Raw genomic sequence first — 23,710 nt, 5'->3', positions numbered from 1 at the left:
GGGTACTCCAGTTTCTCCCACAATCCAAAAATATACTGGTAGGTTAATTGGCTCCGGACAATAATCTAGTACAGATTGTAAGTTCCACTAGGGCAGGGATGATGTAAATGGACAAATATTCTCAGTAAATCAGACAAATATTGTCACGGCCAGGGTATTTCAGCATGGCGCTAGGCGGGTGTTACCTGTGAGGTCGTTGTGGCGCGGGCTGTCTGGCGGCGGAGCTGGTGTCTGGCGGGGGGCTTTGGCTGCGCGCGTTGTTGTGCGGCCCTGTTGTCACTCTGCGCTGGTGAGGCCTGGCGGCGTCTCCGTTCCGTTTGGCATGGGCGCCGCCATCTTGCCTTCTGGCCATGTGATGAGGCTGGCCAATCCTGGTGAGTCACATGTTCCCTCCGGCCAGTAACAGCACGGCATGGGGTATTTAGGAAGGGTCAGTGCCTTCCTTCTTTGCCAGTGCAACGTGTATCTCAGCCTAGCTGAGAGGGAGTTCTCTGTGCTTATCCTGTTCCTGTGAATTCGCTGTCTGCCAGTCTGCCTGTCAGCTCCTAGTTCCCACTGGACTACCCCGCTACCTCCATCACCCTTGCCCATACCTGAGTGCCTGAGCCTGCTGACATCCTGCGCTTCAGTTCACTGTCTGCAAACCTGGCTTGATTATTTTCAGTTCACTACCTGCAAACCTGGCTTGATTATTTTCAGTTTCACTACCTGCACACCTGGACTGCTCTAATTGTTTCTACCTGGACATTAACCCTTTTGCTCCCACCACAGAACTCTTGTGCACATTTATATTTTCCTGGACTTTTATTTACTGCCACATTATATGTCTACTCAAGCACTTATTAAAAATCCTAGTTTTATTTTCAAATCTGCTTCTGTGATTGCTCCTGCTACCACCCCGGGTCCACAAGCAACCCAGAACATAACAAATATTTGTTAATAATAATCATGTAGCCTTCATTTTATGAAACTGACTTTTTGCCCTATTTAATGCCAGTTGTATTGTAGCTAGATTGATAGATGGCCAAGATTGCTTTGGGAGAACATAAGACTAAAGGTGCGTACACACTAGACGATGTGCTCATGATGCAATATCGTGAGAGATTTCCCTTGAACTCTCTCTGGGAGCTCCCCGGCCCTCCAGGACACAATATGGTGCTAAAAAGTGTCCAACCTATCGTGCGTCCTTAACAATTTCCGGTGCGTTGAGTAAAAGATTGGCAAATCTGAAAAAGCGATGTACGACCCGCGGATATGCGCATCGGGATTTGGACATATTTTACACGATTTGTCGTTTCGATGTGGTGAATCATGCAAAATATCGTCTAGGGTGTACGCACCTTAAGGGATCTATTTATTAACGGATCATTTGTATAAGTCTCGCTTAGCATTGATTTCTGTTGCCATTTTGAAACTGTCACTCAAAGCCACCGACAAAACTGCCATTCGTAAATATACCCCTCAATATTGTTTTTCACCTTCAGGGCCTCATTTATCAATGAGTTTTATCATACACAACGAGTGATAAAACTCGTTGTGTATTATATAATGGAGCTCCTAACTATCATCTGTTTGAAAAATGACAGTTGGGAGCTGATTGGCTGAAGCACCATTTATCATACGCAACAAATGTTATCACTCTTTGTGTATGATAAAACTTATTGATAAATGAGGCTCTCAGTCAGTTGGACAATCAGTGTATGATATTTTAAAGACAAGAGTTTAGATTCATGGATAAGACAGTAGGTCAATATTAAAAGCTGGTACACACTAAACGATGTGTAGTGTGTTCCGACCTCATTAACAACTAACTCGGAATGTGCCCGATGCCGGGAGTGACGGTGGGGGTCATGCTGCACTCGCGCACAGTCAGCGAAATAGCATGTACACACTGCCCGATGGTGACGATATGTCGTCCGATCCGATATCATCTAGTGCAGGGGTGCGCAATAAGCGGCCCTCCAGCTGTTGTTGATCTATAAATCCCAGCATGCCTTGCAACAGTTTTATCATGGCTAAATAGCAAAACTGGCAGGGCATTCTGGGATGTGTAGTTCTACAGCAGCTGGTGGGACGCTTATTGCCCACCCCTAGTCTAGTGTGTACCTGTTTAAGATTATCACTGCGATGCCTTCAAAATCAACACTAGTAATTGCGCATTGTATTTTGCGCTATAAGCTGGTTTGTTTGTCCCAAGACTCTAGTAATAAAGACAAGCCTCAAGATTATTAATGAATGTTTATTCAGAAAATTGTATAAAAAAGGAAGAACTCCAAAGATGAAGAGAAGACCTCATATAACCAGCCAACATTCACATTCTGTAAACGCCAACCTGGCCAGCGGAGGCACTTTAACTTGTTGTAGTGCAGGGAATAATATCACAGTGATAGGAAGCCTGCCCACATTAAAAGATTTCCCCCATTAACAGTAAAATACAGTAATGTCTACTAACTTTATTTTTTAAGCTCAGAAAGGGAAATTTGTGGCTTCTAACTACAGAGACAATCAGGTGTCATTATCAATCACCAGTGGCGTAACTAGGGCAGGGCCGCCGGGGCTCGTGCCCTGGGCGCCGTGGGACCGGTGGCGCGCTGCCGGCCACGGTGCAGGCCCGTTCTAGTTAGCCAGTGTAGTTCAGACCACAGTGAGTGCGGTCGCACTACACATTTACACACACATTGCCGCCAGCGGCTATGTGTCTGTTTCAGCAGCTAATGAGAATCAGACAGACTCTCATTGGCTGCTGCGCCCACTGCCAGAGGTGGGCTGGAGCTCACTCATGAGCTCCGCCTTTCGGCTCCTGCAGTGGGTGATGGGAGAGGCGTCAAGACGTCTCTCCCACAGAACCAAGCGGGAGGATGAAGACGGAGGAGCAGACCGCTGCAGGAGCGGGGATTCAGGTAATACCCCTTTTACACCAGAGCAAAAACTTGGGTTTTTGCTGGGTCTACCCGGGTCGCAGCTCAGTGTAAAAGGGTCCCTGAAAAATAACCTGGGTCAAGTGACCCTGCAATCCAACCCAGGTAGCTACCAGGGTTGGACCCAGGATGGACCCAGGTAATGGTGCAGTGTAAACGGTGCAACCCGGGTTATCTGACCTGGATCATGCCTAAAATGAGCAGATTGGTGGTTGTGGAGCAGTCACCTCCCACTTTTTATGACCTCACAGGTTTAGCAGGGCAGACCTGAGTTCTGTGTGAACAGGGCTGACCTGGGAGTAACCCAGATCAAAGGTGCAGTGTAAATGGGTCTGACCAGGGATGGAACCATGTCCAAAAACCCAGGTCGGACCAGGGTTTTTGGTGGAAAAGAGGTACAAGTCTGTTTTTTTGTGTGTGTATGTCTATGTGTGATCACTACTGGGGTCCTGCATAAGGGGGACCACTACAGGGGGCACTGTGTAAGGGGCACTAATGGGGCCCTACATAAGGGGGAATCACTACCGTGGGCACTAATAGGGGGGCCTGCATAAGGGGGACCACTACTGGGGTACTGTATAAGGGGCACTACTGGGGCCTTGCATAAGGGGGACCACTACTGGGGGCATTGCATACTGGGGGTACTGTACAAGGGACACTACTGGGGGCATTGCATACTGGGGGTACTGTATAAGGGGCACTACTGGGGGCCTGCATAAGGGGGACCACTACTGGGGGCACTGCATTATGGTGCATATGAAATGGAAAGGAATGTCCCCAGAGTGCCGAGAAAGGGGAGTGTCATGTTGACACGCCCCATTTTTCAGTGGCCACGCCCGTTGCGACATGTGGACACGCCCGTTTTTTGACACACACATGGGGGGGTCCTCCTTTTTTCAACTTGCCCTGGGCTCCAAATACCCTAGTTACGCCACTGTCAATCATATTTGTGTGGGCAAAGGGAAGACTTCTGCAGGGGTCTTGTATGTATGCACAATATGCTGCTATCTACAATCTAAAAACATTAGGATATAGAGATTATCATAATTATCTATATATAATATTATATAATACAGACCCATCAGAATCCGCATGGGTCACAACTTTAAAGGCGACTTCCCCTGGAATAAATATTGTATATGGCACAGTTATTGGCACAGTTATTTACAGTAAATCTTACACACACACGAATATACAGTTTATATATATACATATATATACACACACACACACACACACACACACACACACACACACAGTCAGTGGCCACGTTATTAGGTACACTGTTATGTCAGCAAATATCTAACTAGTTGTGACCTAAGCAACTTTGACTTGAAATTACTGTTTGTGTCATTCAGGATGGTTTGAGTATCTCAGAAAATGCTGATCTCTGTGATCCCACATCATACTCTATGGAGTCTACAGACACTGGTGCCCAAAACAAGTGGCTGATCTATGGGCGACAGTTCCCTGTCAATGAGAGAGGTCAGAAGAGAATGGACAGACTGGTTTAAGTCGACAAGGCATCAGTAACTCAAATAACCATGTGTTACAATAGTGGTATGTACAATAGCATTTCTGAATGGTCAGCATGTCGAACCTTGAAGTGGCTACACCAGCAGAAGGATGCAGTGGGTTCCACTCCTGTTAGAGGATACAGTGGGCATAGGCCCACCAACACTAGACAGTTGAAGATTGGAAAAAAAATGTTGCATTGTCTGACAAACCTGGATTGTACTTCAACATGCAGATAGTACAAGTCAAAATAACCAACATGAAACCAATTATCCATCCTGCCTTGTGTCAATGCTTCAGGCTTGTGGTAGTGTTGGAATGTAATGGGGAATGCTTTCTTGACACACATAAGGCCCCATTATACCAACTGGACATCATATAAATGCCACAGCCTACATCTTGCTGACCAGGCCGGACTGGCCATCGGGCACTTCTGGCAAATACCAGAAGGGCAGATGGCCACATGGGCCGGTTTGACGGAGAGCAGGCTTACCCGGCAGAACAACCTCCCGGGCAGCGCCATGCTCTGAAATGCGCGGCTGCATCATTGCGTCAATTACGTCATGACGCGGCCATGGCGATGGGGGCATTGGGAATCTGGGCGGGCAGGCGGATGCTAGTCAGACAGCTCCTGTGAGCTAACAACGTGCTTCATTCGGTTACTGCTATGTGCGGCCAGATTATAGGCGAGGCGGTCGTCCAGGAGCCCCCTGGCAGGCTTCCGCATCCCACCTCCCTGGGACATCACACAGCGCAGCAGCAGCACCCGAAGATGACCGTGGAAGCCCCACGCCCTTTGATGAAATAATGCCGCTATTCTCGGGTGAGTAGGGGGCGGGTCCTAATGCAGAGACGTGCCTGCCCCTTTAGAAAAGCTGGTACTTGAGGTAAGTGTGCTACTGAGAGAGCGTGCACACACTCCTTTCCTCCCTCTCAATCTCTCTCTGTTGCTCACTCCTTCCACTTCTCTCTCTGTCCCCTACTCTTGTTCCCCTCCCTCTCTCTTCCTTTATCTCACTTTGTCTCTCTCCATGTCTCTCACTTACTCCCCCCTCTCCCATCCTGTCTCCCTCCCTGTCCCTTCCTCCCTCTCTCTCTCTCTCTCTCTCCCCATCCCTGTCTCTTTCCCTCCTCCCTATCCCTCTCTCCCTCTCTTAGGGGTATATTTGATGTTAATTATCGGGGTCTGAAAGGACCCCGATAATTAACATTCTAACTCTACGCGAGCGCCGGTGCAATTCATCATTGCTCCAGTGTGGAGACACCTGATCCGAAAATCAGCTGTCTCCCCAAAGTGTTTCACTGCTCCTTTCAAAGGAGACAAGTGCACATGTGTGACCTACGGGTCACACATGCGCACAAGAGCGTATGGGGACAGCGGGCCATGCCGTGAGAGGAAGGTAAGTAGGAGATATCTGTGATATCTCCTGCTTTACCTTCTTGATGAATGGCCCGAAAACCTAATTTCTACAATTGCAGGTGAAAATGTTCATTTTCCTCTGCTTTTGTAAAATTTAAGTGAATAGGCTGCTATATATCTCACTCCCTGTCCCTCTCTCTCCCTGTCCCTCCCTCTCTTTCTCTCTCCCTCCCGCCACTTCTCTCTCTCTCTCCGCTCCCTCTCTCCCTTTCCCCTTTCTTCCCCCTGGCAATTTTATTGATGGGCCCCCCGCAACTTAGTTGCCCCGGGGCCCCCACAAGTGTTTGTCCGGACCTGGGCCACGTCATTACTTAGGGACGTCATAACGCGGCCCGGTATGAGATGCGCGGCAGGGGCCAGGCCCAAGAGTAATATGGGAGGAATGGCTGGACAGCATTTTGACAGCTCCTGTGAGCTGCCTGCAGGACTGCCCTTGAGTGTCCCGTGCGACCACGGTGAGGTCATGACGCCGCCGGCCCAGGGATGAAAAGCGCGGCGGGGCGGGCGAGAAGCTGACTGGATGGACTGGATGCCATCTTCGGGGACCTCATGATCTGCTGACAGACGCCATCTGCAGACGCCAGGGTATTACTGTAAGTGCATAATGTGTTATAAGGGGGATTATTGTGTGTGTCATAATGTATAAGGGGCATTACTGTGTAGCATAAAGTATAAGGGGCACTACTACTGCATGGCATAATGTATAAGGGGCACTACTACTGTGTGGCATAACGTGAATGGGCTCTGTGTGGTGTAATGTGAATAAGGGACACTACTGTGTGACGTAACATGAAAAAGGGACACTACCGTGTGGTGTAGTGTGACTAAGGGACACTATGTGACGTAATGTGACTATGGGGTACTACTGTGTGACGTAACGTAAGAAAGGGACACTACTGTGTGGCGTAACGTGAAAAAGGGACACTACTGTGTGGCGTAACGTGAAAAAGGGACACTATTGTGCGGTGTGATGTAATGAAGGTGCACTACTGTGCAGTGTAAATTCTTTAGATTGTAAGCTCTCACAAGCAGGGCCCTCTTCCATCATGTGTTCTCCTTTATAATTTCTTCTACTCCTTACTCCTCATAAGGGCATCTAACAATTTATTGCTGACTCCCTGCTGCTTATTGTGAGCGTCATGATCGGTAATGCAGCATATTCTTGTCCTGTATTGAATTGTACTGTAAGTCACTGGTTTCTTGTTCACTTATTGTACTTTTGTAAGGCGCTGCGGAACACTTGTGGCGCCATATACATAGAGGATAATAATGTGACTAAGAGGCACTACTGTGTGGCATAATTTGAATTGGGGTACTATTATGTGGTTACGTCCCTTCCCAGCGAGACCACACCTAGATTTTTTTGTGCGTGCACGCTCTCTCCCTGCTGCACCTGTGGTTGGCGGCACAAACGCTCTTTTGTCAAAATGTGTAGTTACTGCTCTACTTTAGCCCTAAAAAAATCCTACATTGAACACTATCTAATCTTCTACAACTACTAAACTAGGGATCGGTCAATTGGGAAAATGTTTTCCCTTTTCTTTGTGTGTGACCTACACCAGTAATGTTTGACTATGGCACATGTTTGAACCCCCTGCAGGATGAGCTCTGTTGTATGTATTACATTTTTAATACAGAGAATGATGTGTACTTGTATGTTGTTCTAATATTAATTATATTTGTAAGAGCATAGACTAAGAAGTGGGAGGGGCCAGGAATAGTAAGGGGAGCTGTCTATGGCAGGAGCCAGATGCTGATGCGAAGTGGGCCTGTGTGCTAGTTAAATGTCAGGCCCGTCAGGCCCTATTTTTAGTCCCAGTCCGGCCCTGTTGCTGACCCTGTACAGCCCATTTTTGGCCACAGTCTACCCATCTTCTAGTGGCAACTTCCAACAGGATAACGCACCATATCACAAAGCACATAGGACCTTATTCAGAGGCGGCCGTACGATGTTTGGCCAGTGCGCACGCGCACGAGGGAGCCGGCTCCCTCGTGCGCATGCGTGAGACCCGCTACGACCGACAGCGCTGGTCGTAGCGGGTCTCTTTCCAAAGGGGGCGAGCTGTCGATGTTGATTGACAGCTCGCCCCATTTGGAAGGCGGGCCGGGGGGGTGGCAGCCCAAACGGAGGCGTTCCCATGGGAACGCCTACCGTTTGGGGGAGGCCCCACTGACATCACTAGTGATGTCAGTGGAGAGCTTCCGGCTCTGACAGAGCCAGAAGCTCTCCGGGGCTTACGACAAGTGAGACCCTACCCTAGGGTCTCGTCGTAAGCCCCGATGGTCGCGATGGTCTCTGACCATCGCAACCATCACCCGAGCGGTCGTTAGAGCTGTGGGTGTAAACCCACAGCCTAACGACCGCAACAGAGGCGGGCGGTCAGGATGCAAGTGGCCGCCCAGTTTCTGAGCGACCGATTGCATCCTCCGACCGCCTCTGAATGAGGTCCATAATCTCACACTGGTTCCACGAACATGACAATGAGTTTGGTCAATGCCGATTGTCTTTACAGTGACCAGATCTCTATTCAATAGATGGGATGTAGTGGAAAAGCAAATTCACAGCATCATAAATTCATGGGAGTTATTTTGCCAAGCTGTGGATGCCTACACGGAGAGCAACAAATTAGATAAAGAGGAATTATTTAATCATGGCATTCATACTGTATTGGGGGCAATGGGGACCTCTACTCAGTAAAGGTGCACCTAATAAAGTGGCCACTGAGAGTGTGTGTGTATATGTGTGTGTATATATATATATATATATATATACAATCTTTAATTGCTGCCAATTTGTCATGTATAATTTCACATTCTGTGTAAGCTACATAATTAGGGTGCATATAGTCCCACACTGATTATTTACACATATTTGTATGCTCATTTTTTTATACTCTTTTAAATTTTTGTATTAATCATAGTAATTATGGACATTGGAGCTATATTTATTAAATGTGGCATTTTTGTGTGTTTTGGATGATTTCATTAAATTGGTAAATATGTGCCTATAAATAAAATTTTCCACAGAAATGCAAAAGGAAGGTGCATAAGTGTGTTACATTGTAAACACCACATAGGTCAATTATTAATTCCTTTTGCAATTAAAATATCTCCGATATCTGCTGCTGTCCCTCCATTTCCAACAGCAGCCACAACCTCCATAGGATGCGATGCTGTCAGATTTACCAAGCTCCAGAACCCCCTCCCCGGCAATGGCCGTTGTGCCTGCGTGGTTTGGAGACCGCGCATGCGCAGGAGTCCCAGCGCTGCTGATGCGGTGTCTTCACTCTGAATACATCGCAGGGATGGGCTTCTTTCGGAAACCCCTGTCCCTGCATGTACAATTCCATACATCCCGGAGGTATAATATCGCACCCAGATCGCATTGCAAATGCTATTATTGATAAATGGGCTCCTTAATGTCTTATTACGCATTAAAGTATTTAAAATGTGCATTATTAAGACCTTGTATACAATCAGATACTACCCAGCATTACCAGGAAACTATTAAATATAGGACATTATTATGTGAACTAGGACTGACAATTACCTAATAAGGGGAGACAATGGTAAATTTATCAAATGCTAGTTTTTACGGCAGGTATGAAATCGCTTTATGTCGCCAGTGATTTTACACTGTAAACTGCTGGAGGATTAAAACTTAAATGTGAAGTGCAGTAATTTAAAACCCCTATATTACATATGGTTTATTGGAAACTGTCCCAATTCAAGGTGAAGAAGCGGTCGGGGGGAGGGGTTGCCTGCACCTAGGGATCCCTGTGCCAATGCTTAGTAACATTAGCCCCCTCCTCCAATTAGGAGATGTCTCTCATTATGGCAGTTTTCCATCAATTTTGCTTTGTTAAATTCAACTAAGATCATGCCGAAAAAGCTGCAATTTCACCAAATGCTGCTAGATAAATTTCCCAAGAAGGGTTCTAAACACACTGAAAATAAAAAAAGTAAAAGTTGCAGTGTACATTTTCTTTTCAGCTTCTGTGCAAATGCCTCTAATTTTATAGTTTAGCAAATGATACCATGGACCAAGAGCAGCATCTACAGGGGTGTAAAATTTTGCTACTCACTTTCACATTTAAGACTTAAATTATAATAAACTAAGGCCCGTATTCAATTTGAAGCGTTAAGTCCGGATCCGCGTTAAGGTAACGCCGATGACGTCATTTTCGCCTATATTGGTTTTCCTCCGTATTCAGGGCCTGATTCAGAGCCGGACGCTCTGGACGAGCGCCCGCTCTGAATCAGGGCGTTTTTGTTTTTTTGGTGCGTCTTCCTGGACGCTCGCATAGCTGTGAGTTACCACCCACAGCTTATGCGAGCGTCCATGATGGTCGCAATGGTTAAGACCATCGCGACCATCGGGCTTGCGACGAGACCCTGCGGTAGGGTCTCGCTGCCGCAAGCCCTGGAGTGATTTTGGCTCTATCAGAGCCAAAATCACTCCCACTGACATCACTCGTGATATCAGTGGGGCCGGACCCAGACGGTAGGCGTTCCCATGGGAACGCCTCCGTGTGGGCAGCCACGCCCCGGCACGCCCACCAAAGGGGGCGTGCTGTCACTCACCATCAACAGCACGCCCCCTTTGGTTCGAGATCCCGAGTGACAGCTTCCCCGTCGCTCGCCGGGTCTCGCGCATGCGCACGACGGAGCAGCCTCCGTCGTGCGCATGTGCATTTGGGTGTCATCGACCCGCTTGCGAGCGTCCTGCGCTCGCGAGAGGGTCTGAATGAGACCCTCAATTTGAAAGACTTTCGGCCTAGGCGGAAAGTCAATGCAATGTAATAGGCGGTAAAGTATCGCCTATGAACGGCAGGCGGAAAAAAGTGCAGAATTGGGGTTTTGGGGTGCAACGTTTAGGGAACCCCCCTGCAGCCTTCAGACAGCCCCCCAAAGGTAATCTGTGTCAAAAAAAAAAAAAACTTAAGGACACCCCAAAAATTTACTTTGAAAAAAAATTGGGGGTACAAAGTTAAAAACTAGCGAACTTGACTCTGGGGGGTCCCCAAGTATGCCCCAAGTGTTTTTTTGATTGCAGGTGTTTGCGCCAGGTGGATTTTTCATGATTTTTCAACTTCACTTTAGCAACTTTTAAATATGCTGACCCTCATTTTCAAGTACCCCAAATTTGCTGGGATAAGTAATTTTCTGGAAAAAATACTCTACAAAACAGAAGAAGTCGGCGCGTTAAGTTAAGCTCGGCTCAAATTGAATACGGGCCTAAGTAGTATTTTAGGAGAAAGGAAGGGAAACTGTAAAATTAATAAAGGGGATGATCCTAGACTGGTAGTGGGATTGACTTTAATGTAAATTTTATACTGCTTCGATAATGCATATTTTTGAGCTGTAGCCTGCAAAACTAACAGGTGCAGAACAGTGCTTCACCGTTCTCCGCTACAAAATTTGAGAGCAGAGCGGGGACCTGGGATCTTGCAGAGGGAAGACCAGGCACTCCTGTAGAAATCCCACTCTCTGCAGTGGTTGTAGTTCCGCCCAAGGGCCTGCATCTTGAAAAAGTGGACAATGACTGTAGATACGCTTGTGCACATAAAGAGGAGGAGTTGATTTGGCAGTTCTCAAATGTCCCTAACTTTGTTGAGAACAACTAAGTGGTTGGCCCTCATGCCTATGTAGCACTAACAATTTTTCTTTTAAGAACATCTCTGTATACAATGAAATACATGAACCCTTTTAATATTAATACTTATTGCTATAGGAGAATCCTACCCAGGTACAACAGTGTAACATCTCCTCCCTCCAACTAGCAGAAATGTGGAACTCTGGGATTTATATAAATGTTCATTTTCCAGAAGGAGGACGAAAGAGAAGCATGGAATTCAACTGCCCTATCCGCTCTTGTGTCAAGTGCTACCTGGATAGCTGTCCAATTAGTTAAACAGTGATAAAGAAACCGCTAATGTTGATGTGCTTTAACTGTAAAATTATGACCCACACGGCTTTGCTAGCTGTGGTGAAATGGAATGTTATATTAGTTTTCTAGGAGGAGTTCTTTTTTACATTCTTCCCAATATTCCTGGTTAATAGCAATCAAAAAATATTATGCTGCATCCCACAACCAGCCGTGGTCACACCCCAAATTCACTGCTGGCTACGCCCTTACCCACAAGGCTACACCCTTTGCCCACAGTTAAAAACAGGACTGTTCTTTGAAAATGTAGCTATTTGGGCATTTGTTTCTAGGGTCAGGTACAGTTATCATGTTTTACAGTAATCATGTTTTACAGCCAAGGGGGTCTCGAGAGAGAGGACGTTCACTCTTTGTTGTTACTATGTTCGGTAAATGATCCAATTCATACATTGAAACAGACTCCCATAACCCAGGATTCCAAAAGAGGAGGTAAATGGGAACTGAGGTGTTTATCAGCCTATACCAGCATTATTTCTTCACTCCGGCAGCAGGAAGTAACCTTCGTGCCTAACTTATGACAGTCACAGTGTCCGGAGAAATCATCTCTATCAGAAGTTTCCGAATGAAGCTGCAAGAAAAAATAATGAAATTAGTAGTAAATTTAGAACTGGACAATCATTAACAACATGGTTGTATTCTTTTTATTTTATGTTACTATGGGCTAGGCCATTTCTAAAATATACATACAAACATGCATATTTACTAGGGATGTGCAGGCTCGGATAGGTTCGAGTTTGCACGTGGAGTTCGGATTTTTCCCTCCAAAAAAACGGAACTCAGAACGAGGCAAAACGTCATCTTACATGGACGAACATCATCATTCCTGGTCTTTTGTCCAGGAATGATGATGTTCGTCCATGTAAGATGACGTTTTGCCTCGTTCTGAGTTCCGTTTTTTTGGAGGGAAAAATCCGAACTCCACGTGCAAACTCGAACCTATCCGAGCCTGCACATCCCTAATATTTACAAAACGAAATAATCACTGAGTAGTCATTTCATGTTTCTCCCTCTGCTCATCTGCTTGTTTCTCACAGTGGAGATTGTGGAGATTAAATGAATGTCTGTTCTGTTTTCAGTACAGAGATGACAACTGAAACATTGCCAAATTAACTAGGCCTTACGAAAAAGTGCAATGCCAATAATAAACCAATCAAAATCATTGGAATCATTATCGAGCATGATGGCAAATGTAGCTAAAGATGATGGCACATATGTCAAGAGCGATATTCTGACCACATATCGAATGGATCACACTCATTTAAGATGGATGTGATCCAGCCTGACAACCAAATGGCTGGATCTTATCCAATCTCACCATACACGTGTGTGATCATGTCACTCAGCAAGTGGGTCAGAACAGAGGGATGTAGTCACAATCCAGGCTGTAAGGATACTGGCAGTTAGAATCCTGGTGCCAGTATCCCGATGGTAAGTAGTGGGGTTAGGGTTAAGTACTAGGGGAAGGATTAGGTTTAGGCTGCAGTGGGAGAGGTTAGGATTAGGCACTAGAGGGGCCTAGGTTTAGGCAGCGGAGAGGGTTAGGGTATCCTAACCCTGTTGGGATGCTGGCGTCGGGATTCTGTCCACCGGGATCCCCATCGCTGGCATCCTGTACCCAACCCAAAACAGAGACTGGAGGAAAAAATAAAAAAGATAATATTTTGTTTATTTCTGTCTATTTGTCTATACATTACTTGTAAGTTTGAAAGCTCCACATAAACTACATGTGTAGAAGTATGTGGACAAACCCTCTAATTAGTGTGTTTAACTATTTCAGTCATACTCGTTGCTAACAGGTCCGTATAATCAAGCAGACAGCCACTCAATCTCCTTAGTAGAAAGGACAGCCGCACAAAAGCCTCAGATCACTGTGTGCAGTGCCAAACATCAGCTGGAGTTGTTTAAAGCCCAGGAAGGTATAAATAATATTTATTAAACTAAAGGTGTCACTTTTTTTGTTCACCCTGGTATCCACCACCAGGTATAACAGGAGGAGGCCAATGCTACTTTGTGCTGGCCCAGGCATCACTGGAATCTGGGTTTGGCGAATGCCAGAAAAAGCTTCCTGCTTGAATGTGCACTGCCAACTGTTACATTTGGTGGAGGAAGAATAATGGGCTGGGGCGGTTTCTCATGGTCTAGACTGGGTCTCGGAGTTCAGTGAAGGGAAATGTAAATGCTACGGTGACAATGACTGAAGAGTTTAATTAAATGCCCCCGTGCACAAAGCAAGATAAATTTTAAAAAAAGGTTAGTTGAGTTTGGTGTGAAAGAACTTGACTGGCATGTACAGAGCCTTATTCTCAACTCTATCAAACATCTTTTGCTTAGGAATTGGAATGCTCATCACCCAGCATCAATGTCTGACCTCCCTAATGCTGTTGTGGCTGAATGTAAGTCAATCTCCGCAGCCGTATTACAAAATGAAGTGGAAAGATTTTCTAGAAAAATGAAGGATGCTATGAAAACAAAGGGGGCTAGACTGACAGTTTCACATCATACTGTATCAGATAGGCGGTCTGCAGAATGGATGAAATTCTGCATAGTAAATATTTACAAAGTCCACAAATATCATTGTTATGTAACAAGGGTATTTTCAGCACTCTACCACTCAGCTGCTGGTATATAAATGGCCCATTTTTTTCTATTCTGTCCTTGTGTGGATCTGCGTTCTCCTATATATAAAGTGTATTGCAAAAGAATTCAACCACCTAAAAAGTCCTATAAATTTGTCTGTATTACAAAATACATTTACACAGACTGTTCCAGACAATATTTTTATTGTAAACCAGTAAGCTCTTAAATACATTTTGAAACTCGTGATTTATTATTTGTCTGCATATTAAAAAAAATCATAAAATAAAAAATACTGCTTGCATAAGTATTCTACTCTTGTGCTGTGGAAGCTCCAAGCTTATACAGATGAAAGATATTTCCCTAATAATTGGCTTTCAATTAGACTATACGGGTAAGATTTACTAAATGGTGGTTTTCAATGTTTTGAAACCAACGGGACCTACCATGGTTTGACGGCAGGTTCTAAAGGTAAAATCTAGATTTTGCTAAAGGTCGGTTTGACCTACTAAATAGAACACACTGTTGATTCTCGAAGGCTTCGAAAACCCTATCCCGCTGCAAAACTGTCCTAAACCAGACGTAGTTTGAAAGCCTGCACAAATCAATAGGGACCCAGCCGGTAGTGAAAGCTCATTCACAGACACTCCCCAAAGGATAAATAAGGGATGTGGGGGAGTGTTTTCTTTCAAATAAAGGACTTTATATTACGGTGTGTGGGTGTGGGGGGGAGGAGCGTGGGGGACACAAAGCAATTTTTCCCCTATTTTTAACTCTACAAGCTTAATGTTAGAGTCCTGGTTAATCAATCAATTACGGTTTTAAAATTTTTGAATACACTCCTGCACTGATCCCCAGGGATTTGTACAGCGTTTGCAAACTTACCTCGCAGAGGCAGGCAGGCCTTTTATTTGCGTGGGATTGCATCGGGTTTAGCAAATCTGGGATTTTTGTTCTAATGGAAAAAGCACAGATGGTCATTCGATGTTCTGTTCTATTCTAAGGTGTGGTTTCTCTTCTGTTTTTTATGTGGGTTTGAGCTACATTTAAGGTAATTCAAAGGCGACATACTCTAGCAGCGGTCTCCTGTTCATGAATGTAGGAGGCAAGAAGGATGTCACTGGGGGTTTCTTATCTCAAAGCACTGAAAGGTTGGGGAGACGCCAACCCATAAAATCTAAAGAGACTTATTAACCCACAAAGGTTAACAAACTTGTAGGGTGCGAGCAGCAGGGTAGCTAACAGCCTCCTTGAGGTGACCTTTTTTCGGGTGGATTTTTCCTTTGATTACTTTGTCACCTTTCGGATAGGTGAGTTGGTGGCTGTATCCAGAACATCAACAAGCACCAGTTTGCTAATCGATAATGTAATGATCAGGGAGTCGGGAGCACTTTGTAAAATTCACAGGTATAAAACAGATCAGGCAGGAGAGAGTGTATTGCACTGTCATAACATGAGAACAAGGAAATATGTCCACTCCGACAGGCATCCCATTACAGAGCGCTAAAGCATCCATGAGGGTATACCTGGTTTTTGCAAGAAAATGGTGCGCCTCTGACTATATTTCAGTTCCTATCAGTGTTCAAGAAATGCATTGCTGATTTAGGACTGGAGCGCAAGAACTTTGGTTCACACTCCTTCAGGACTGGGGCAGCAACTAGCGCTGCCAACTCAGGCACTACAGTAAACAACATAAAGGCATTGGGGAAGTGGAAAGTAACAATTACAAAGTTTCATTAGCTCGGGAAAATAGGCAGATGTGGGATCACACTTATTATGATTTCGAATGGGGTAGGGGATCTACTTCTGCAGAGGGTTTTTCCTCATGTCACTATAAATTTCTAACTCTTATAATTGGCATAGACATGAGGTTTTTCTAACCCCCTTCATGGGTTTTGAACCTAAGGTGAGCACGCATTAATGGAATCAGTTAGGAATGCTGGGGTTTTATTAGGTTGTAATTAACCAGAGAGAAAAAGAAAATGATGGAGGGTGACAAAATTCTGTGGGTATATGTATGTAAAGTAACACGTCTGGGTAAGGTACATTACAGCTGGGAAGTAGCCCGGACCTGGTCGTGAGGGAGAATCCCAACAGGCTGTCTCCCCGGCTGCCAAGTGGGAAGTGTCCGCAGCAAGTGGAGCCGAAGGAATAGGGTGTCTGCCGGATCTGTACTGGACGCCGATTTGGAGTGTTTGTATACTCGACTGAACAGGATACTAACCACCAGAACCGGAAACATGTGAAAACGCTATCACCGGCATCTGAGCAGCCTTCGCACAAGAAATAAATATTCACAGGAGCCAATCCCATCAGACCAGGGAAGACAGACAGCTGGTAGGAGGAGTTCAGCGAACGATCGCCCCGGCATTCACTTTGCCCAGTGTTCGCAACGCAGCGACTTGTGACATGTACAGAACGGACGGGATGCATCTGTACGTACATGGTATGGCTTAGTTCATAGAAGATGTATTAGCTGGCATAGTGGCAGGAGGCTAGTTGGTGGTGGGCTGGAGCTTTTGAAGGTCCTAGCTGTGCCGAGAGATGCAACTACAAACTAAACATAATCAAGGTACGATGTTAGCAATGTGATGGGAGGATGATATGTCCTCCGGGGCCGTGTAGTGATTGGGCACACTTACTGAATTAGCCTGCCTCATGTCGGGGAGATGACACCTATGTTGCTGTATGACACCTGTGCCGGTGTGTGCAGCTGTGCTGCTGGTATTGTCACGGCCCCCAATGATGATAATTGTGAAGGCTACTCCCAAGCTGATTAATAATGGGTCATAGGCTCGAACTCAGGCCGTCCCCCCGGTTGTGAGGACATAAGCCCAAACTCGGACTGTCATCCTAGTAGTAAGGGAGGAGTTTCTGACTTCACAAACAGTAGGATTAGAAGAACCCATCTGTTGAGTTAGGAGGGTACATCGGCATCCACCAAAAGATGGGGTGGGTAGGATTACCCACTCCGATGACCAAATTTGGATAGTATGTTTGCAATTACTTTTCCTGGGCCACCAACTTTATGGAAGCGATAAATAAAATTTGGACCTTCTTTCCACCAGCTACGGTGTATTGTGTTTAATTTATTTGGGTTTGGAGGCTGTTATCTGAAATGCAGTATAACTTGTAACTATGACAAAGACACAAAAGAGGCCCTCATACTTATTGAAAATGTCAGACAACAAGTGTCATTAACCAACCTGAACCACCTGGAGCAAATCTGCAAGGAAGAATGGACAAAAATCACTCTCAAACAGTGGACCTCATTCAGAGGCGCTCGCAAAATGCGAGCGCTCGCTCTGAATGAGAGTGGCCGCATCTATTGCCCGGCCTCCTGGCCGCTCTCTAGGCTGTGGGTGACCACCCACAGCTTTAGCGAGCGGCCAGGTTATTGGTCGTGATAGTCAAGACCATCACGACCATCGGGGCTTGCAACGAGACCCTTGTGGTAGGGTCTCGTCTTCCGCAAGCCCCAGTGAGCTTTCGGCTCTATTAGAGCCGGAAGCTCACCACTGACATCACGAGTGATGTCAGTGGGGCCGCCCCCAAACGGCAGGCATTCCGTCGGGAATGCCTCCGTTTGGCAAGCCACCCCCCCGCCCCGCCTACAAAACAGTGCGAGCTGTCGATTACCATCAACAGCCGCCCCTTTTGTAAGCCCCGGAGCGAGAGAATTTCTCTTTCGCTCTGGGGCTTGCGCACGCGCAGTGCGGCCGCTGCGCGTGCGCTGGGCCTCTACATTGACCTGCTTGCGAGCACATCGGCACTTGCGAGCAGGTCTGAATGAGACCCAGTGTGCAAACCTGGTAGAAACTAACCTCAATAGCCTTATAGCTGTTATTGCAGCAAAATGATGTTTTACCAAGTACTAGTCTGCAGGGGTTAAATATTTAAGCAAGCAGCATTTTTCAGTATTTTTTTTTCCAGTTTTCATTTTTAATTTAAATCTGCAGAGAAATAATGAATTATGATGTAGAAAATTTAATTTAATTTAAGAGCGTACTGGGGCACAATAACAGTACGGTCTGGAACAATTTGTGTGTCATTTATAATACAGGCAAATCTGTTGACTTTTAGGCGGGATAATACTTTTGTAAGTCACTGTAGTTACTTACGTCACTTAGCTTTTTAAAATTTTACATTATATCAATAGTCAATAAAAACATTAATTAAAAAATAAGTTTTTGATGTAGATCTTAAAAACTTCAAGCAAGGTTTCACTCCCACTGCTGTATTGTGCACGCTTTGTACCTTGGCTGAGCAGCTGCAGATTGCGGACCTCTTCTCGCACTTGCAGCTGTAAAACCTGTTGTAAGACTTCCTGCCGCTGAGACTCGTGGGTGATACCCATACGCTGTAACTTCTCTGCATTGAGTCTCAGTAGAGCTCGGCCTGACAAAGAAACACAAAACTGTGATATTTCCCTGCTTGCGCTTTATGTAAGACACTAGGACACACAAACAAATAGAGAATGTTGAACAATACAAGCAATCGACAAGCTCCAAATTCTGCAATTATAACACGTGATTCTGTGTTTATTAAATATCGCCATTCTCTATATGGCCACTATTTATTAATATGAGACAATGACATAGGTTTTCTATTGCTGTTAATCACAGCAATAGAAAATCTGTTATTTACCATTAAAATAATGCTGGAGCAGATGATTGCTAGCAGTGGTAAGTATTATCAGTCTTAACACATCACCGGTCTAGTATTGGTGGATGTGCGCACGTGTGCGTGGTGTAACTGGGAGCCCCAATATGGACTTATAATTACACTTGAAAAAAAAAAAAGATAATGTTAAATAAATAAATATATATATACACACACACACACACACACACACACACACACATATATATATATATATATATATATAATATATATATATAATATTATAATTATCGCCACCCTGAGATAGTATAACGCATCAATTCATAGGTGCATGGGGAATCTTTCACCAGAGGACTAACAATGGTGATAGAATGGCTATTTCCATGTTAAACAGAGAGAAACACTTGTCTACACCAGTGCTTATTATATATGGTTGGGTACTCGATCACGGCACTGATAATGCCGGCAGTCAGAATCTCAGTAGTGTAATCCCAATGCATGCAGATAAATGTTCTAACCATTCCCTTAACCCTACCTCCCCACAGCCTAATCCTAACCCTCCCCTCCTGCAACCTAACCCTCCCCTTAGTGCCTTACCATAACTTCTAACCCTAATAATCACCATTGGGATTGCGGATTCGGGATTCTGACTGCTGTTGGGATTCTGACTGCTGTTGGGATTCTGACGCTGGGATTCTTACCGCTCACATTGTGTGCGCTGGAATGCTGACTACATCCCATTATATATATATCAGCCTAACTCCTAGTTCTCTTTGCACTATAATGCTTAATTATGTTCTTTATCTAAATAATTGTACCATTCTCCCTATAAGGGACATTACCATGCATTAATGGGTCCCTGCAGCATGTACGTCATTTTGTAACATCATGTGCCTATTTTTATGGGAAATGCATGAATATGCACACCGAGATGGCATCTCCTATAGACGGGATATTTCTGGATGAATGTGGGCTGGCGCCCTAATGATAACTGGTAAAAACATGTAATTTTCCCTTGCATATTTATTATTATTATTATTATTATTATTATTATTATTAACAGTTTCTTATATAGCGCAGCATATTCCGTTGCGCTTTAATATTTTTTTATATTTATGTAGCATCCTTTGTGTGTGGAAGAATGACAGGCCTTTTGAAGCTGGGCAAGAGAGGTTATAGTAAGGTCTGTCTTCCTGAGTCAGCCATAAACCTATCTCGCTGTATAGGGCAAATAATAAATATGGCTGTGGAAATTAAAGGACAGCTGGCCAGTCCCTTGATTAAGAGCCCTGTGTTCGGTTTGGGAACAGTGGGCCTGATTCAGAGGCGCTCGCAAAAAACGAGCGCTCGCTCTAAATCAGGGCGGGCGCTGTTTTTTTTTTGTTGTGGCCTCCTGGCCGCTCGCATAGCTGTGGGTGACCACCCACAGCTATTGCGAGCGGCCAGGATGATGGTTGCGATGAGACCCTTGAGGTAGGGTCTCGTCTGCCGCAAGCCCCAGAGAGCTTCTGGCTCTAATAGAGCTGGAAGCTCTCTCACTGACATCACTGGTGATGTCAGTGGGGCCGCCCACAAACGGCAGGCATTCGCTTGGGAACGCCTCCGTTTGTGAAGCCACCCCCGGCCATGCCTACAAAACGGGCGAGCTGTCGTTCAACAGCAGCCCCTTTCGCAGTGAGCCACGGAGCGAGTGCTTTTTGCGCTCTCTCCAGGGCTCGCGCACACGCAGTGCGCACGCCGCGCATGCGCACTGGCCCACCATCGACCCGCTTGCGAGTGGGTCTGAATCAGGCCCAGTGATCAAAAAATTGTTGTTTACACAGGGAGACACTCGGTCTCAGCAGGTGTGAATTTCTTCACCTAGTCGCCGGGCACGTTTATGAACCACAGCCTGCTTCCCAACTTGAAAGAGAGCTGTATGTGTAATTAAAGAGCCCCTGCTCATGTAGCCAGGAAACCCTGAGTTTCAGCCAGCTGGACAATTCACTCTGAGCTGAAAAGGGCTAAAATCACCCCAGGGAGGGGGGTGAGGGGGTGCCTGGAAAAGCATGCATAAATATGTGAGTTAACCCTGGCCCATTGTTCATTCTGCATGAGGCTATCGAAGAATACAGATGATCCCTAATTCGTCACTGGGAAGGCCTCATCCCAGAACCATTTAATCCAATGTGATCCAATGGTTTATTTCCCCAATTTGTTATTTTATCTTCTGGAAATTGTAAGTAATGGTGTGATTCTCTTTAAAATTATTATATTCTTTGTAACTTTTTGTACATAAGCTTTCAAGATATTCTTGAATTGATAATTGTGTATGCAGGTGAGAGCAGAAGTCCATCTTATGCTTTAGCATTATATTTATCTTCTGCTTGAGGCAGTTACCAGGTTTAGTTAACCACACGTGCTGAGGTAACCTGTAAAAGTCACCGGCGGCGATTCTCATATTGGCGTATCTTGAGGGTCGGCCCGCAGGACCGTGACAATTATCATTCTCACTTGTAGCTTCCTCTTCTTTATCCCCAGCATCTCTTGGCCTCCCCTGTCTCTTCCCTGGCCCTCCCCATGAGGCCATGGCCCTTTTTCAGGTGCACTATCTTATGTCCCTATTTAAAAATGGGCGGGGGGAGTGGAGTGGGCGCCAATGCTCTCTCTGGCACAGGGCACCAAAAAGTGACTGCAGTAGATATCTTCTGGGGTACCCCCTTGGTAACTGTATACTAATATGTGGGAACCTTCCATAAGCAGCAGTTTATGGAGGATTCTCTCATCACTGTAGTGCACTCTCTCCTCATTGTAAGAGGAAGGGGAATGCCAATGCACACATTGGGCCTGATGCAGCTTTATCTAAGCGACTGCACTGCCCTCCATCCGCTGGCACCATCATCAACTCGCATTTGCACCAACCCTGTCCTTGGTACAGGAGATGCACCTGAAAGCGGCTGGATCTCTGCATACACTCACCTCTGAATAGCCTGCAGTTCTGTCAACACGCCCACAGCACACTTATCCTATGTGGAAACACTCAATTGCCGCCCAGTTACACCCAGTCAGTCACAAGTGGAGATACGGCTGAGATGAATACTATGAATTGGCGATAGTTGCCCTAAGATGCACAAGCCGGTCACAACGCATGCCCAGTCTGCTAAAAAATTTGAGATCCATCTGCAGACGGCCCATTGTGAGATATGCGGATAGTATTTTTTGGATGTCTGGGAATTCACTGTCTCTGGTGACTCAGAGTTCGCTGTCTCTGCAGTGCTACCTGACCAGATACACTTTATGGAGAGGTATGGCATGTTTTTAGGAACCTTTGCTGGTATTTGGATGGGGAGGGTCTGAAAAGAGTATAGTAATCTTGAGAGGAGGTTTATTTAATAGCTGAGACAAATCCATTATATAAGTACAGTAGCTCATCCCTTTTATGAAGAATAGCTTTTACAGTACAGACTGAACACAGTTGGGAATAGAATGAAGCTAGGTAGATGGCCAGGTACTTCTAAAGCTGTCAGCAAATTGTTAAGGTACTTTCAAATGAAATATGTGCAGTAAGAGGAATATTTAGATCTAGGATCTCAGATTTGTCAGCATTAAGTTTAAAGTTAGCTAAATTTCAAAGAGTTGTAGTTCATGATTAAGATTGTGGATTGGGGTATGAAGTCCAGAGGCTTGAGGAGCACATAACCGGCATATTAAGCTATCTTATGCTCCCAAAGAACAGCTCCTAATTCACTCCTTTTTGTAGAGCTGATTCTTTTCTCAATGTCAGGCCTATTTATTATTGGCCGCTGATTTGCCTTGAAATCTATCCTCACTTATCGTTCTATTTGTGGCAATAAGGGACGTAGCTTTGGAGCAGTTTATCAAATTTATGCTGGGACAGCTGTATAATAGGCCCATGTACCTTCTAATTCTCTCCTCTCTAGTTGCTATATTCATTATGTTAATTATCGGGGCCTGAGCGGACCCCGATAATTAACATTCCAACTCGATCAGCTGTCTCCCCGAGTCTTTTCACTACTTCTTTCGGAGCAGTGAAACTAGTGCGCCTGCGTGACCCACAGGTCACGCATGCGCACAAGAGCTCTCGCGTCTGGCAGAAGAAGCCGGACAGGGGCGGAGGGATCCGAAAGAATCGCTCTTCACAACCCGGGACTCCTTCCAATAGGAGATGGCGAATGCTCCTCCCGGGTCGCAAAGAGGGATCCTTTCGGTTCCCACTGCCCCTGTCCGGCTCTTTCCGCCAGACGTCGGGGCTCTTGTGCGCATGCAGAACCTGAAAAGATTCGCTGCTCCAAAAAGGAGCAGTGAAGCCGCTCGCTGGGACAGCTGATTTCGCATCAGCTGTCACCACGCGGGAGCAAACGCCAAATGAAGATAGCGAATGCTCCCTCAGTTAAGATCCGGAAATATTGTATTTTCGGAGCTTGATGAATTCTGGCCCTGATTCAGAGCCGGAACGCTCTGACAGAGCGCTCGTTCTGAATCAGGGCCGTCCCTCCTTCATTTTGGAGCAGCCTCCTGGCCGCTCGCATAGCTGTGGGTGACCACCCACAGCTATAGCGAGCGACCAAAATGATGGTCGCGATGGTCAAGACCATCGCGACCATCGGGCATGCGACGAGACCCTGCAGTAGGGTCTCGCTTCCGCAAGCCCAGGAGTGCTTTTGGCTCTATCAGAGCCAAAAGCACTCCCACTGACATCACTAGTGATGTCAG

At 45.7% G+C, this 23,710-nt stretch overlaps 2 protein-coding genes across 2 annotated transcripts in view; both read right to left on the bottom strand.

Annotated features, from left to right (window-relative positions):
* ZNF512B (zinc finger protein 512B) overlaps nt 1–642 on the bottom strand; it is a 47,688-nt gene extending 47,046 nt beyond the window's left edge. The window contains exon 1 of the mRNA XM_088467017.1: nt 594–642. The gene's annotated coding sequence lies outside the window, so the exon portion shown is untranslated. The remainder of the gene's footprint in view (nt 1–593) is intronic.
* A 9,812-nt stretch (nt 643–10,454) lies between these two features.
* Nucleotides 10,455–23,710, bottom strand: part of SAMD10 (sterile alpha motif domain containing 10) — a 39,595-nt gene continuing 26,339 nt past the window's right edge. The window contains exons 4-5 of the mRNA XM_088467015.1: nt 18,632–18,772; nt 10,455–12,368 (exon numbers count right to left, since the gene is read on the bottom strand). Coding sequence (XP_088323141.1) covers nt 12,349–12,368; nt 18,632–18,772 — 161 coding nt within the window. The 3' untranslated portion in view covers nt 10,455–12,348. The remainder of the gene's footprint in view (nt 12,369–18,631; nt 18,773–23,710) is intronic.

The sequence above is a fragment of the Taudactylus pleione genome, unplaced genomic scaffold, assembly GCF_031769625.1.
Source record: "Taudactylus pleione unplaced genomic scaffold, aTauple2 ptg000069l, whole genome shotgun sequence".
Taxonomy (NCBI): domain Eukaryota; kingdom Metazoa; phylum Chordata; class Amphibia; order Anura; family Myobatrachidae; genus Taudactylus; species Taudactylus pleione.
This window is presented reverse-complemented; position numbering and strand designations above follow the sequence as displayed.